The sequence below is a fragment of the Pyrus communis genome, chromosome 1 (assembly GCF_041283825.1).
Source record: "Pyrus communis isolate YQ-2024b chromosome 1, ASM4128382v1, whole genome shotgun sequence".
Classification (NCBI taxonomy): domain Eukaryota; kingdom Viridiplantae; phylum Streptophyta; class Magnoliopsida; order Rosales; family Rosaceae; genus Pyrus; species Pyrus communis.
In genome coordinates, this window is record NC_142565.1 from 10,632,628 (window position 1) to 10,649,699 (window position 17,072).

General features: G+C 36.1%; 2 protein-coding genes across 2 annotated transcripts; both read right to left on the bottom strand.

Moving 5' to 3' along the window:
• Nucleotides 1-2,504: 2,504 nt before the first annotated feature.
• Nucleotides 2,505-6,072, bottom strand: LOC137721377 (myosin heavy chain-like protein). Its single transcript, XM_068460471.2, has 3 exons — nt 5,360-6,072; nt 4,592-4,714; nt 2,505-4,125 (listed from the first exon to the last, which is right to left on the bottom strand). Exons 1-3 carry the CDS (start codon nt 5,720-5,722, stop codon nt 2,668-2,670), a joined length of 1,944 nt encoding a protein of 647 aa, XP_068316572.2. The 5' UTR covers nt 5,723-6,072; the 3' UTR covers nt 2,505-2,667.
• A 3,906-nt stretch (nt 6,073-9,978) lies between these two features.
• On the bottom strand, nt 9,979-15,272 carry LOC137719793 (putative phosphatidylinositol 4-phosphate 5-kinase 11). The gene is made up of 8 exons (XM_068458812.2): nt 15,073-15,272; nt 14,075-14,228; nt 13,712-13,880; nt 13,319-13,429; nt 12,828-13,015; nt 11,980-12,077; nt 11,555-11,675; nt 9,979-10,893 (listed from the first exon to the last, which is right to left on the bottom strand). The coding sequence occupies exons 2-8, from the start codon at nt 14,218-14,220 to the stop codon at nt 10,587-10,589; spliced, it is 1,140 nt and encodes a 379-aa protein (XP_068314913.2). The 5' UTR covers nt 14,221-14,228; nt 15,073-15,272; the 3' UTR covers nt 9,979-10,586.
• Between the last annotated feature and the right edge of the window lie 1,800 nt (nt 15,273-17,072).

The following is a 17,072-nucleotide window of genomic DNA, read 5'->3' on the forward strand; positions in this document are numbered from 1 at the left end:
CCCATCGTTGATAGGCGAATTGACAGATGAGATAACGCTCGCTAAGCCATATCACTCGCTATTTATATACCTAATTAGCAAAACTTCGAATGACACATATAGTTGAAAATCTGCCCAACAAATACCAAACTTAGCCCATATGAAGTGAAAATCTAACAAAATGTTTTGTTTGTGTTGTTTAACTATTGTTGGCAAGTTAGAAACAATTTTAAATATTTCAATCCACTCATTTGGGAAGGGATGGTTGATGTTGTAGTCAGCAACTACCTAAGATTCTGGTCTGCTTTTGGGTTTTGGATTCTAATTGAGATTAAGTACCATTTGGTGGATTAAATTATACCTCTTTACATTGTCAAAAGCAACTGAGCAAACCTAATTATTTTCATTTGAAGAGCTTAGAAAATCATGCATATCTCAGCGGTGGTGCTGCCAATTGTCTCCTCGTGGCCATCACAATCATGAATCAACCCTTAATTTGGTACTTACATGAAGCTCGGCATTCACTTAGGCGAGGGGTGATCTTCACATACGATTTCTTTTTTCTTTTTACACACTTCTTTTTATTTTGGTTATCGGATTGAACAAATCAAATAAAAACAACATACAATAATTAGCAACGATGTATAAGAGAAGAAAAATATGTGTATTTATCAATTTTCTCTAGAAGAAACTCAAAGATCCCATGATCCACTTCGAGCAAGCAATTATATTCCGGTTGAATCGAAGCTTGGTTCAAAGTTTCTTTTACTTCAATTCAGTAGTCGCTCTTTTTTTTTTTTTATATCTAGAAGGAAGATGGAAAATCTCCTCTTCTAGCTTTTTTAATCGGTTTATTAAAGAGGACTCCATGCTCTGATTGTGGGATATTGCTGATTGAGAACGATTAGTAGTGACACCCGTCACCCAATACACTTGCAAGTGATTTCCTGCATTTAATTCCTATACGAGTGCATATTTATGCACCTAAATACAGGAGGTCCTTTTAGAGCCTTGCATATTTCTTGGGTGGACAAGTAACATGACACGGCTTCGGCACCGAAGAATCTTGATTTAGAGTTCAGTTGGTTTAAAACCCCAGCCGCTAATGAGAAAAAGCTCTTTGTTGCCGACCGTTGCCTCTGAACTTGGGGTATATTCCCTTTGTTCCCCTCCCTGTGTCTCTCATTTCCTAACCATCTTTTACGCTTTGGTTGGGGTTAATTTTTTTGTCCCTCTAGTTAGAAAAATCTTTTTTTTTTCTTTTTTTTTTATTTTTTTATTTATAAAAGTCGCTCTCCCTCTGTCTAGTGTTTATTGCTTTCGATTCAAATTGATGTATTTGAGTGGTGACTGTTGTTAAGCGTTGAGGTGATGGTTTTTGTGTTTCTTGTGTGGATTGTGTGCATGACAAAAGAATATAAGGAAGAAGCTCGGTATATATTGAAGGTGACTCATGGTAATGCTTCTTAACCAACAATTGCAAGATTATCAAAGGGTGATGCAGTCAATCTTTTCTTTATGGTGCCTTTAGAATAAATTCTACAACTTGTAATGTTTAGTCATCGTGAGTGTTATCTTTCTTGTTAATTGAATGTGGGACCTTTGTGGTTGAGGAATTGTATTTATTCGTATGTGATTGTAATTGTAAAGTTGTAGTATTTTATTTTGTGTTTGTGACCTCTTGATTTACGTTTGATATGTTCATCTTATATATATTCTTGATCGTTCTTAAGAGCATGTCCAATAATTTCCAATTCCCAATTGCCCTTCTTGCCCACAAAAAACTTGCTTTATCGGTGAAAAAATGAGAAGGTAATTGGCCCTATCATTGTAAGGCAGGCACCACCCAATCCAATTGCACCAGCAAACATCCGTGGGTCCCACCCACAAGATGAACAGATGAGCCAAATGGCTTTCCTGATGAAATGGCACTGTTGGATTTCCAACGGTTCAGACCGTTGATTTTCCAACGAAAAACAAAAATTGTCCTTTTGTGGTCAGCTGACACGTGGCAGAATGTTGACCTCTAACAGTTTATGATTATGAAAATCAACGGTTAAGATTATTCTAACAGTAAAAAATTCAAATAATTACTATAAAAATTCCAAAAAACCTACCGATTTTTTTTTTTATACAAATACCCAACTATATATTAAAAACATAAATAAAAAATATATTTGTAAATAGTAATCGTCCTTACCCTTGTCATTCCTCCTTCCAAACTGGTGGACTTGCACAAAGACAAATAGTATTTAGAGTGAAAAGTAAGAGCAATTTTATTGTCCTTGCTCTCAATTGTCATTGCCCTCTACCAACTAGTAGAGATGCTCCAATAGAGTTCCATTTGATCCCAGAAGGGGTCAAAGAGGTTCAGTTGGTTCCGGTATCCATAGCCAAAGAAAAACAAGAATAATTTCAAGTCCATTTTTTTATTTTAGATGATTGGATTGAGATTCAAGAAAGTTTTTAAAAAATCATAGATCGTTACTGAATTATTTGAGAGGTTTACTGATGGTAAGTGGAGATTTGGATGAGAACTAGGTATTTATAACAAGGTAAACAGAAAAAACACTTCTCATGTACAAGTGTACTGCATTTTGGCATTTGCACAAGAAATTCAGTTTACAAAGATTCTGGCCTCAATTCAAAGATCAGCTATTCTTCCTGTTATCAGCTTACCATGAGAAACTAGAGAGGCCCCTTGGAAGTTTTCATGCGAGAGCGCTTTGCTTCCAACCTGGCTTCTAGTAGTTTTGCCATCAAGGTATTTTCGTCAAGTCCCGGAGGCCATTCCAAAGAAGATTGAGATTTTCCAAAATCTGGGGTTCCTAGTTTTGACATCCATTGCTGTACTGGACTAGCATTACCTGTATACACAGGCTGAACACAAGCTTCCACCCTGCGGTTACTTTCAGGATGACTGGATTTCATTCCACGTGCCCTAAGCCGTTTACTTTGTATTTCTTGTAGACCTGTGATTAAATCACAGTACTCAGATTCTTCAAGATTCTCAATCAGAGCCTGATTTTCTGCTCCCACTTCAGTGATTTCACCATGTTCCCTATCTGCAGACTCGCTTCTGTTTGCATTATAGGACATGCTTCTGGCCATACGTTCTTCATACTGCCCTTGCAAACCAGACAAGCTATTAGCCTTAGTGTTCTCCTTTGATAGCTTCTCCCTCACAGAATAAGATCTCACCATTCCTTCATATTGGCCTTCTGCAACATTTTTTTTTCGCTGTCTAGAGCTGCGCTTGATTTGTTTTCCACTGGCACTCTTGCCTGCTTCTAAAGGGTGTGAATCATTGTCGGTAGTATCTTCGTCAGCTACATGCTGTGGTGCACTTGTAGCTTCATTCAATGGAAGGGACTCTAATGACTGCCGGCGTGAGCAATTTCCCTTCAGCTCCTCTGGGGATAATTTACCATTTTTCTTTGACTCAACAGATCGTTTAGCCTGAAGAAAGGTTTCTATATCAAAACCTAACTTGTCCACAATTGTATTCCTCTCTGCAAGGTCACTCTGAGCTTCTGGTATCTTCATTTGCATCCGTTCATCAAGCCATGCTTCCGAAAGATGGAGAATTAATCTGTCTGAGCTGGTCATACCACTGTGATCCTTCTCGGGCTTTTGCTTCAGGGATCGCACCTCTTGTTCATACTCTTTTATTCCATTGGCAAACTCATCGCACAAGTTTTCTAATAGGATACGCGCTTTTCTCTCCCTTTCAAGCTCTCTCAGAGCATTAGAGAAAGAAGATTTCACTTCAGAGAGCTCTCTAGCTAGCTTCCTATGCAGGCTTTCTGAATGCTTTCTCAACTTCCTCTCACCTTCTAGCTCATCCCTGAGCAATTGGACAGTTGCTTTGATTCGGTCTTGGTCCTTATTCTTCCAAACAAGTTTATTTTCTGTAACATGCTTCATCAAGTCATCCATTTCTTGCCTATCCGATTGCTTCTCATGCAACAACTCTTCAATTCTTGCATGAGAATGATCTAGTTCCACTTTCAAAGTTTTTACCAATGATATATTAGATGCATGTTGCTCTTCAAGAGTCCAGATACGATTTAGTACTTTGAGTAATTCTGTGGATGTTTTAAAACTACGACTTGATTCGCCCATCCTTCCCTTATAAGGTGCCACCTACAAAAAATTGAAAACCAAAGGGTGTCCAAATCCATCAGTCTCTGATCTTGGGTAACATTGATTCTACAATGTGTGTAACTATTTACTATTCCAAAATGAATAATTACGATACTCTTTTTTTAGGCATTAAACTTCTTTTCAATTCATGCCTCCTATCTCTCAATTGTAGATATTGTTTATATAAATTATACTTGATACCCCAAAGTTCTTTCTTGGATATCGTCATTTGAAAACATTTTTATACAGCATGGAATCTACACTTGAATGAATTTTTTCAGACGCGTATTACTTTACATTGTTGTCTACTTATCAATTGACTTCACCCTTAAAGTAATCACTCACAGACTATCTAATGGATCAGCCGTTCTGATTATTGTGTTAATAAAGGAAGGATGGGCGACTTCCTAATCTTCAAAGGGAGGGCATTTTTTATATTCAGGAGAAGAGGGACATAATTACTCACCTCCAATGAGCTACAAGTAGCAGGAGATCGGGGTTGGAGGGCACAACCATTGCTCTCAACTGATTGATGGTGCTGTATCGACAGTGCTGATACAAGCCTTCTCAAGCTTCTTGCACTTGCTGGCTGGAATCAGAAAGGTCAAGGATCAGTACTCAATTAAAACACACAGATGAACGCAATTTCATATGTTTTTGAAATTTCGGAGCAGTAGAAATAAGATCACAACTATCAAATCATACACAGTGACGAGAAATTCTTCCCAACTTTACAATTTTCCCCTAATGTTAATGCTGCATAATCAACAACTCAAACACATTAACTTTGACATTTAAGAATCAACAACTCAAACTTTTCCGGATAAAAGGAAATTCTAAATCATATTTGCAGCAGAACTGCAAAAATATAAGCCAAGTAGAATGCCTCTCACTTTTGTTGTTCTTGTTGTTTTTTTTTTTGACAAGACTAATCTACGGAAGCTCCGAACTTGGATGGCAGGGGTCGACGTAGTGGCTTAACCAACTGACATAACTCACATCTCTATAACCAACTGACATAACTCACATCTCTATAACCAACTGACATAACTCACATCTACATAATTGTATGTCTTTAATGTGTCATAGAAGCAAAAAAAGATACAATCTTTAGACTAATTTTCAGCATAGCAAGAAATCCCAACTTGAAGAAACATTCCATTTCTGCAACAGGCTTCATAAAACAAAGTATAACTAAGCATTCGACCAAAAAATAAATACAAATTACACACACCTGGTCACGAAGTGAGCCAGCAGGACTCTCAACCTCCACCAGAGGCCTGGAAATCCCAATCCCATTTCTCCTCTGCTGCTTGCGGCGGAGCCGACCGCCGGCCTTGCTCATTTGCTCAATTTCCCAGACGGAGGAACAGAGCTTTCTGGCAGAGAGTGACGCTGCGGAGTGAGGGATGAGGAATTCTGAGGTGGGTTTTCTGCGACTCTGAGAAGAGAAATCGTCGAGCCTCCAAATGGGTGGTGGCGTACTGGAGGAAAGCCCTCCTCTTTTCCTCACCAACACAACCCGTTTCAACTTTTTCACCATCACTCCCCCTTCCTTTTTCCTTTCACTTTCCGCACCTTTTTCCTCTCTCTCCATCTCTCTCTCTCTCTCTAAATTCAAATTTCAACCTGTGCTTTCTTGCTGACCCACGTTTTTGTGTTTGTTTTTGTTTTCTGCTTTTTTTTGGGAGCTTCAAGATTACAAGGTTGCTTCTTTCACTCTCGTTTTCTTCAAAAGCTAAAGAGTCGAGGTTGTTCTGCTCTCTTCTGTGACCTGTCCTACATATTTTTGGAATCTATTTCTCTATTTTTTTTTTTTTTTTTCCTATTTTTTTGTCCTCAGATTTACCCCGAAGTTTATCCACCTCAGCCATAATATGCCAAAGGAATTGGGACAGTGACCTCCAAAAATTGGGCCCACTTAGCTCCTCACAGTCACAGTCATCTGTTCTTGCTTTTTTTTCCTCCTCTTTTAAGTTAAAACGAACAAGAATACCCTAATACTATTATGTGGTGGTATCATTTTTTATTTAAAAATAAAAGGTATTAGGTTCAAATCTCGTAGATGGTGAATTCGATACCAAATTAGATTATCCATTTGGTGGCTTAGCCGAACTCCCCTTCTCATAGTGTAAAAATATCAATGTACTAAAAAAAACTTAGTCAAACTCCCCTTCTCCTAGTGTAAAAATATCGATGTATTAAAAAATTCTCTTAGTGTAAAAATATTGATGTATTAAAAAAAAAACTTAGCCAAACTCCCCATTCTTCTAATGTAAATGTCACACCCCGGCCCGAGCCCTAACCATATCCCCCATTCGACTCCACCGTAGCACGATATTATCAACTTTGGGTCTCGACCACGCCCTCACGGTTGTGTTTTTGGAAACTCACACAAGAACTTCCCAGTGGGTCACCTATCATGGGATTGCTCTCGAATGCTACTCGCTTAACTTCGGAGTTCCAATGGAACCTGAAGCCAGTGAGCTCCCAAAAGGACTCATGCTAGGTAGATATGGGAATATATATATAAGGCTTACATGATCCACTCCCCTGGACGATATGGGATGTTACAGTAAATATGTTGATGTATTCTAAATAAATAAATTAAAAAAAAAAAGAACAAGAGTATGTTTTATTTTTCCTTTATGTGTAAATTTCTACCGCTTGAGTATGTTTTCTTTTTTTCTTAACTGATTTTGATTTCATTTTGCCTCCTATAATTCAAAATTATCCCTTTATTTAAAATACAAAATTTGCTTCACTTTTCCATATTTCCCTTTCTTTTGTCAAATTCATTTTTTTTTAATACCACTTTGCACTCTAGAACTCACTTTTAATCTCACCTTGGCTTCTGAAACTCAATACTCGTCATTTAATTTGTGAAACTCAAAATTTGCACCACATTACCTTCATTATGTTAATTCAATTAAAAATCCATCAAATGTGCTGATGTGGATATGTGAAAAGAAAAAAAAAAGGAAAACTAATGAAAAAACTTGAAAACTTTGAGTTTTAACAATAAAGACAAAATAAAGGGTAAAATGAATAGTACCATGATTGACTTTTTAGTGTAAAAATATGGTTTTTCGTTAAATTGAACAATATCAGGAGTTTTTCGTTAAAGTTCCTAAAAAAAGTTTCGTACTCAGACTAGTTTGAACTTCTGCCTCACACTTTTTCTAAGATTTATTTGCTATTTGTAGAATTGAAGCAAATTCTGTTACGTGGGCCTGATTTGGATGCACCAAGCTAATCAATTTCTTTTTTATTTTTTTTCCAGATCTCTGCAAACCAAAAAAAATTTAATCCTTAATTTCTTCCTCTAAACTTATTATTTTCTAACTGTTAAATGTTAACACATAGTAAAGCTTTATAATCAAATTCATAGTGGAGAGATCAACAATTCATAGTGGATATTTATAAAATGATGACTTTTGAGTTTTAGAGGGGCAAAGTGAGATCAAAATCGAGTTCCAGGAGCAAAGTGGGAACAAGATCGAGTTTCATGAGACGTAGCTAAAAAATAAGCTTATGATATTACATTTTACCCACCACGTTCGCAACTTTAACAGTTGTTTGATAGAAGAAACAGAAAAGTGATAAAGTAGAACGAATTTAAGCTTCAGAAAGTAAAGTTGTGGATTTTAAGTTATAATAGGCAAAATGAAATCAAAATTGAGTTCTAGGGAGCGTCGCTAAAAATAAGTTTTTTATCTTTTTCATTTTTCAGTGAGAATTACTACTATTTGACCTTCGTAATTCAGTCCTATGACTTCAAGCTTAGTACATTAATTACATGTGTCAACTACAATTTTTCGGTAAATATTTTAGGTTTTATAGAATTGGTTAAGAATTTCGACATTCTAGAAGTGCATTTTGTAACAGTTAACAGGTACAAAGAGTTGAACGTGATGCATATTATTGAAATTAAAATGTCATTGTATTATATAGTGCGCTCAACCCATCATAAATAATAAAAAATAAAAAATAAAAACTCCCATAAACATCATAATTTTTATCTTGTGGACCGTTGTGGAGCAAGATCAAAGCCTATAATGATATTGTTAGTCCATTTTTCAAACTTTACACTCACACGAGGAGATAACGGAAGATCTCGACCTTTCAAAGAGAGAAATGACAAGATATTAACATGATGATATTGGCCTTTTCTGCTTTCATGCGCCCTACATCTATAAATACAAATATTAATCATAGCTTTCTAGATATCTGATTTGATTTACCATACAAATCTCTATCTTTCTTTTCGCAAAATTACTCATATGATGTAGAAAAAGATTCATACGATACAGATAATTTTTTCTCGAAGACTAGCGGAAGCTGCAGAACTTTGATATTTAACCAACCAACCCCATAAGGACAATTTAGAGTCAGGAATGGAATCCTAGGCCAGGGAAGGTCACCTGTTTGTTGTCTTAAGCCAATTTAATCAGTCTGTTCAATTAGTCACTTGAGAAGCATGATTGTCCACACATGGGCAATCTGGAGCTTTCTGACAGAGACGAACCACAAACACCAGGACCACTGGACCAGTCAGTCAGAAGAAGGAAGGCCCAGAATTGTGGTCCTTGCCCTATCATGCAATAGGCTGTTGCATCGTTATTCCTCTGTTGTCTTGTCTATGTGCTTTTTGTCTGCAGGCAACAAGTGTCTGTCATCTCCTAGATGTGGTTTGGTTCTGATTTTTCGATTTCTTTTTCCTACCTTTTATTTTCTTCTACTCGAATGCTTTGCTTGTTGAATGGAAATTCGAGGTTTAGAGTCAATTCAATTGTCAGATAACCATACTTTATCCAAAAGGTCGATGTTTTAACGGTTGAGTAGGGGTGGATTTGGATAGGTTTGACATTCAAAGTTACAATCGAACCAACTAATTAAGATTTTAACTAAATTCATTGGGGTGAAAACGAACCAAAGCAAATCACTTTTTCTAAGTCTAAATCCTTAACGTAATTTTTAAAAACTATTTGTCCTTTTAATAATCAAAACCGAATTAAATTGTTCATTATTATTGAAATTGTTCGGTTTAATGCGTACTCTTACTATTGAGCCAACTACAACATTAAATCTACCGCATCTCCTTCTCATCAAGAGCTTTCATATCAATTGACCTCCACAACAGGACCACAGAAAATAACGACTGGACCACTTGTGTGGTTTGGTATTGTTCTAGACAGGACGTGGTCCAAAGGGGGCTTTGCTTTTGATGAACTTATACAAAATCCAATTTCTGGTTTTGTTACCAACATGGGCAATGATTAAGCCTCAAACGGTAGAGTAACATGGGAATTTCATTCGTGGTTTTCGTATCCTGTACCTTGACATTGTACTTCTCATACTTTTTGGGTGCTTCCAAGATTGGATATTTGGATTTACTGTGATTTTGAGGATACCAATTTGAGCTTGGCCAATTGTTAGGCCGGGCATTGTATAGGTATTATTGGGAAACTGGGCCTGGTATAAGAGTTCATCATGTACGTTCTCAGATAGAAACCAGTTCGTTTCGAAGAATTCAGTACGTTAGAGTCCGTCTAACATCTTTACTCATAAGCGCTTTTACAGAGAACACTTTATTTGAAGCATGTTAAAATGCTTTCTGAAAGGTACACAAGTGTTTTTACAACCCAAAAAGAACTTATAATTTTTCTTTTCATACTCTGAAATTGGTTATAGCAAGAATCGGCTATTCAGAACAACTTGTGCATGCAATGGGATGCACTTACCTCTTAGCAACTATCTTCAATTTTTTTTTATCTTTAGAAACATTACCATTACTTCACTAATTCACAATCCTAGCAATGCAGTAATCTATATTTTCTACAACATGCACGAATTGCGACTTTCGGGTTCTGAGATATCTGACATGAGCAATAGTGTTCTTGGTGTTGATCAGAAGCATCCCCCTTCACTAGGCTGTCTAAAATGATCAACGTAGCGCATTCTTCAACTAATTTTTGTGGATGAGTCCCTGTCGGAAACTTATTTAGAGTTATGTTAAACTTAAGGTGCTCATCACATCCCTAATGGTGTCAAGAACAGAAACCCTTCATTGTTACACTGCACATTTAGAGCTCAATTGGTGCTGACGAAGTAAGAAATGAAAGTAAAGGTGAACGATTTTTCATTTTGAAGGGGATTCGAGAAAATCAGTTATAAGGTGTTGATAACGTAGCTTAGAAGGAATAAGTCTTCTTCATGAGTGACATGACCTACCTTCAAATATTAATCCAATCTAATCCTAGCTAAGCCTTAGAGATTGTCACGTTTGAGTTACTGCCCCAAAAATAGACCATCTGCATTAATCGAAAGCATGGCTCAATGTGACCTGAGCAGGCCTTACATGAATCTCTCCTAGTTTTTTATTTCTTATTTTGTTCAAGCCTAACAGTAACATGAATCTCTATTTAAAGGTCAGATTTTGAAGGAGCAGAAGGAACCTGCTAGTTGAGATCAAAGTCATCCGACTCTTCGGGCAGAAACACTTCGCTCAGAAACTCTTGAAAGCGAGAAGAATAGGCTTTGGGGTTCACAGTATTGATGGACTTAGAGTCATATTTGATTGCCTTGAAAGCATGCTCAATGCGTTTCTTCATATTGTAATTCTGACAGAAGTCTATTATTCCAAAGAACAAAAGAACATTGAAGCATTCCTGTGATCTGCTGGACCTATATGATTTACTCTCCATTTCATTATTGAAGGCTCGGACAGCGCGTGCTGGCAGTCTGTCGCCAAATTTAAAACCAGGCCTGCAGCAGAAGAATAAGGATCAAGAGTCAAAGAAGAGCATAAAGCAGAGAAGTAATCAACAGATACGATTTGGATATAAAATATGGTTGAGATTTTGTTAGGTTTTGTTCGTTAAACTTTTACCTCAATTGTAAAGGCACTTTCATTTACATTCCTACTTACTACAGTCAGGGTTTAAGCCTTGACAGATTAGTAACAAAGTGGTACAGCGGTTCGTCCTGAATGCCAAAGCAATTAGAACTTACTACAGATTTTTAAGAATGACAAGATTTGAATTGGAAAGTCTCGTGCCATCTGCCTTTGCTTTCTTCCGCATCCAATAAAAACCGCTAGGATACTAGTTTGTCAAGGCTTAGCCAATATTAGGTGGAATATAAACGATAGAATGATAAAAATGAAATGGATTAGGAAATGACTGGAATTATCTCTCCAGCATATAGCGTCAATGATGGCATTACTTCTTCGACGAGTCAGTTGACATAATTGTTGTGAAAAACAAACCCTAGCAAACTTCCAACCATGTTTATGCCAAACAGTACCTAGCACAGTTCTATGCTAACCGGGACGTTTTGATCCTATATTTTAAACCCAAACAGAACCAACCAAAACCTTTTTATTTCAAGTCCCGATATCAATGTGGAAATACATACAATATAGTACCTGTCAATTAGATCGCAGATATCGGCAAGAGTTAACTCTGATGAGGTTTCATCGTCTTCATAAGTATCATCTGTTTGCTTTTTGGCATCAAAACTTCTGGAATTTCTTTCATCAATTGAACCTGCCAAGGGATAGATGGATTCTTTATGTTAGAGAATTAAAGACTTGAGAATCAGGACAAACACATTTTCTGAACACCTGAATGGGTCTTACTTAATAAGCGTAAAAGTTCATTTATATGTTCAATTGATGAAAGAAAATAAGCAATTATAACACTATATTTGACACAACGACAATAACAGGAAAATTTTGGACTAGTTTTCTGCAGAAATATTTGTGTATGTTGTATTCTCATAAGAATTTCCTCATCTGCATCTGATGAAACGCACACTAAGTGAGAGAAAATGATTAACGAGGAGAACCACCTTCCCGTGAACGCGAAGTATCTATGTGCATACCAAGCAATAAACTATAATCCATGATGCCCTCGGCCTCCAAAAACTCGCAGTCATACTTGATTTGTCTATAACACAAAAACGAAGGCAAAAGGTGTTCATAAGGCAAAACAAGGGATTCATATGTCACGAAGCAAACAGATCCATGCATCCTTGGAATAATTTGTATTCTGAGATTAAAGCGTAACAGGATAAGCTATACAATCAAATCTGTGTGTAACATACCCGCCGAAATCCATATAATGAATAATTAGAGTTTGTAATTACTAATAAACAGAATTATGTGATAGAATGCATTTCCTAATTAATAGTTTGTGAATGCACACTCCAAACTAGTGTCATTCTCCTTTTGTCCCCATGGAAATTACGTTGCCTAGAAAACAATATCAGTTTGTGGTCTACCTGCCAAATGACAATATTGTGGGCTAAAATAATTGGTAGAGCAGCTGCAATGCATAGCAGAGAAGTAAAGTTTCATGATTCTCAAGATCTCTAGACATCCAATAGGTAAAAGTAGTGAAAAACAAGATTTTGTTTTTTATCGTACCGATGGCAACATTCCCTCAACAATTAAACACAACTACAACTGCTCATTCGGAACATCTCCAGACAGCCTAGGAGTGATGTGTTACAAGAAAATAGGAGATGACATTCGAGTTTGAGATCAAAGCTTCTTCTAATTTAAGTAAAATAAAAAATTCAAAAGAGGGTGCTATTCGCTAACATCCAAAAAATACAAACTGAACTCGAGCGTTATGCATAAAAGTTTGCTTATGCGCCGATGCGCTGAGAAATGACAATTAGACGAAGGTACTTACGCTAAGAGCCGAGCATGGACCAATGGATCCAGGTAAAAGCAAAAATCAAAATCCAGATCCTTAAGTATGGCCGTGTCGTGGACGTGTAATCTGTTGCGGGCTCTACCTACTGAAGAGCCTTTGAGATCATAGCACTTATATAAGCAAAGTTCTGACGGCATTACACTTGCGCAAACCGCAAAGTAAACCTGCTCATTGCAAAAAAAATTGTAACTATTGATTAGAAGGAGCTTGAATATGTCAAATCCTAATTAGAGGAGGATTTGGTAGGATAAAATTTGTTCATCTACGTTAGCACTTTGCATATAAAAGTGCTTTGACACCATCCTCCATGACGCAGCGTCATGGAAGCCAAAAGATGACGCAGTTTCCGCATCATCTATGCTGATATTTGTAGTACTATATATGTAGCTCTCATTTCATATATATATACCCAATATATTGCATTTAATAAAGTAAACTTTAATTTTGTGTTACTGAGAAGATCGTACCTTGATACCTCCCGGTGGCCTGATAACATGAAGTCCATACAGTCTTTTCAGAAGTGAGGCCCCGTACTTCTTAACATGGCGGTAATAGTTTGGAAGCATTTCTAGGTACACCTACGAGAAAAGGTAAACATAGTAAATGCCTAGACTGCTGACAAACAGATATATATAGAAGCAAAGGAAATTCCTTTGTTCCATTAACTTTGCATCAAAACTTCCAAATTTATACAGATATCTGTAGAAATACAAAATCCTTCGACAGAATGTAAAAACACGAAGAAGAATTGTTTTGCAATAAGTGTATATAATCAGATTTGTATATATGGCTCGTAAATTTGTGCTAGTAACCTTTTTCATCCATTAATGGTAAATAACACTGGAGGTTTATTTCATTACCTGCTTTTCTGATTTCCGCAGAGTTTTAATCACTAAGCGTTTGTCACCAGGCAATATATACACCCTACCGTACCGTCCTGGTAAAGAAACCGCCCTTAGAGTGTCATCTCCACATACTGTAAGCAGGTAGTCATCATAACTAATTATACTGTCAAGCTCCAGCAAACGTCTGCAAACAATCTATTCATTACATATTTTGCAAAGTCCTAAGAAGATAGCAACAACACAGGCATGTGCATACATATACTATAGACATATATGCGCACACGCTAAATCACTTGAAATAAGATGAACAAAGAAACTTGACACGAGAAGATCTAACTTGAAAAATAACACACAATTGAAAGAACATTAAAAAGAAACCTGAAAACTGCAGGACTGTAATCCTTCCATTCAAAGTCATTTGTGAAGTAAGCTCCATGTATCGAGTCCTGCCTGGTATACTTTATACAGTTTGTTTTAGTAGCTTTGAAGTCATCTGGTGAAAGCTCTTCTTGCAGAAGCTCCATGTATCGCCCTGCGGAATAGTTCTTATTGGATCAGCATTTCTAAGTAGACAATGTTACACTTGAGTTTGTTAGCCTCATACATTAGCGTCACATATTACAACAAAGATGTAATCAGAATTGATTATTATATCCGTCAACCATACTTGAATTTCGAACTGATTTTCACAAAGCATAGACACAACTATGCGCAATAGTTCGCATTCATAGTTCGGCAAGAGAATATTTATGACACAAATGATCCTGTATTGTGGACAAACTGACAAAGTCATGAAATACACGACACATGACCATAAACAATTAACATAAGATGAGAACTATCATCTGTTTTTCTGTTTCGTCCACAAGGACTAATCAACAGCCTAGCCTTTCATTCAAAGTTTCAGTCACAAATTTAATTAGCTGCAAACTTGTACACTACTTATCATATAATGATTTCTATCCCTATTGAAAAAAGTAGTATCACAAGATTGTCAAACGAGCCACCCGTATTTTCTTTTCATTTTGATCATTTTTAACTGAAACCAAAAAGATTACATAAATAATCAAAACTCCTTCAAAGAACCAAAAAAAATAAAAAATAAAGTACAAAATTGATGCAAAATTGCAAATTAAGCTTTATCTGACATTTACTAAACAAAGAGCTACAAAATCTACCAACCAAAAGTGAAAAACCCTATTTGACCAAAAAACAAAAGTGAAAAACCCAAAAAAACATGCTCCAAACAAACCCAGCAGTTATTACCCAAACATTAATTTAAAACCCAAAGGCAACCTTTGCCTTCAGCATCCCTGACAAATCACCAACCCCAAACAAAACCTACCAAAAACAACACTGTTTGGGCAAAGATTCACCTTTGTCAGAAACCCTGTTTCGAAATCCAAGAATTTCCAGAGAAGAAAGGGTTCTCGTTTTTTTTTAGGAGTTTGTGCTGTCGTCGTCTTCGTCATCAGTTTTAAAATTTGGGTTTTAGTTATGACAGAGAGGCTAGGAGGAGGATTGCCCATCGGACTCATTGATTCACTACACTTCTACGCGCCAAAGAAAGATCGAATTACCGATATAGCCGTTTTTGGAATGAAATGCTAACAAAGTTTCGCGTCTGGTACAAGACGTACCCTCCCCCTCACAAAACTTCCTAACGGTTCATTTTCATTTGACTATTATGCCTTGCTTGTTACGAAATTTTATCTGAACTCAACTTTTTTATCTATACACCCAACTAACAAATTTTTCTCACTAAATTTTCAAATTTACCTTTAAATAAATAAGAATCAGAAAATAAGTATTGAAACATTTATCTCTACACCCAATAACCTAACGACTATTGATGCTCTTGTTTTCGATCTCTTTGGATCTAACTAATTGGAAAATAAAAAGGAGCTGGGTGGAGGGATCTCTTTCCCACTTTTCATGAGAATAATAGTATTAATTTACTTTTTGTAAATCAATATATGAAGAAAAAAGTGCGTACGCATACGGTGCTGAGGGGATCGCTAAACCCTAAGGTTTCTTATGTTCTTGGTCCAAAGTTCTTACGGTGATTGAAAGAAAGAACGACTTTTGCAGCTTAAGTTTGCTTTAAGCCTCACATAGGGACTCCTCCACTCTTAATTTGTTGATTTAAGTGTTGATGGAGTTTAGGTTGGATTCGTCAGAAATAATGGAGGCGTGCAGTGGTGGTGGTGGGGTTTATTGGGTGTAAGGATCCAAATTAGACTTCAATTTTATTTATTTTTATTTGTTTAAGTACAAATTCGGAAGTTTAATGGAGAGAAAATATTAGTTGGGTGTAGAGAGAAAAACTTTGGGTCCAAATAAAATTTTGCCTATTAATATTTGAAACTATACTAATAAGAAGGGGAAAAGAGAGTTTGTACCCGAAACGCAGTGAATTAATTATAAAGATCATATTCACCAAAGCAATTCGACAAAAATAGCACTTCATCTAAATGACTTTGTTTTTAGATTCTTCTCTTACACTAGCCTCCAAGCAAAGACATTGCCAACCTTTTTAGGTAGACTATAAGGGAAACGGAGAGCATCTTTACCCATGGATCCCTTACTCATACTTATTCAGTTAGAAGTATTGATCTAATAAAAAAAAAAAAAAAATTATGTTTCGTAATCTCATAATCCAATTTTTCAAATTTTAATTGATTCTTGGATGCAAATCACGAGAATGTATAAACTTTTATGGATGCATGTTCTTAGAATAGCCATGTAACTGCAAATTGTTTGCATGTTAAGTAATTAAGAGTATACAACTCTGCATTTGAAATTATGTATTTGGTTTTTTCTTTTATCAATATTAGTCGTATCATAAAAGCAGACAAGACGTTTTGTTTTAATTATTAAAAATGATAAATGAAAGCTTTATGTCATCGCCTGAATGGAGCATTAGATATTTTTACAAAAAGTAGATAAGGAAATAAGTAGCTAACCTAATTGGTGCCACCCAAGCCATGGCATATTGGCTTATTGATTGTAATGATCTCATTGGGTTTTTTTAATCCTAATTTAGTCAACTTGCCCCCACTTCTATTTGAACAAATCAATATCATTAGCATAAAGTGAATAATTTTAAACATATAAAATTGTAAAATCCAAAAAAAAAAAAAAAAAAATTGAACTTGAGTGAAGACGATTATAGAGACATACAAAACATACAGCAATGAAGATATCGATCCATTTAGAAAATTTTTATTTTTCAATAGCAATATTCTCCTAAACTACAAAGAAATAATTCAAACTTAAGTACATAAAGAATACAATACCGGTTTCCAAATCATAAAATTAAGATTCATTGAAAACCCAAGGCATTTCAATAAAAAAATCCTTTTCTTTAAAATAT

Excerpts from the sequence above, each read along its gene's own strand:
- LOC137721377 (XM_068460471.2), bottom strand. The coding sequence starts at position 5,722 with ATGGAGAGAGAGGAAAAAGGTGCGGAAAGTGAAAGGAAAAAGGAAGGG. Across the intron at positions 4,715-5,359 it reads CTGGCTCACTTCGTGACCAG|CCAGCAAGTGCAAGAAGCTT; the intron begins GTGTGTGTAATT and ends TTCTGATTCCAG. Across the intron at positions 4,126-4,591 it reads CTACTTGTAGCTCATTGGAG|GTGGCACCTTATAAGGGAAG; the intron begins GTGAGTAATTAT and ends AATTTTTTGTAG.
- LOC137719793 (XM_068458812.2), bottom strand. The coding sequence starts at position 14,220 with ATGGAGCTTCTGCAAGAAGAGCTTTCACCAGATGACTTCAAAGCTACT. Across the intron at positions 13,016-13,318 it reads GGCCACCGGGAGGTATCAAG|GTTTACTTTGCGGTTTGCGC; the intron begins GTACGATCTTCT and ends TGCAATGAGCAG. Across the intron at positions 12,078-12,827 it reads GTCCATGCTCGGCTCTTAGC|ACAAATCAAGTATGACTGCG; the intron begins GTAAGTACCTTC and ends TTTGTGTTATAG.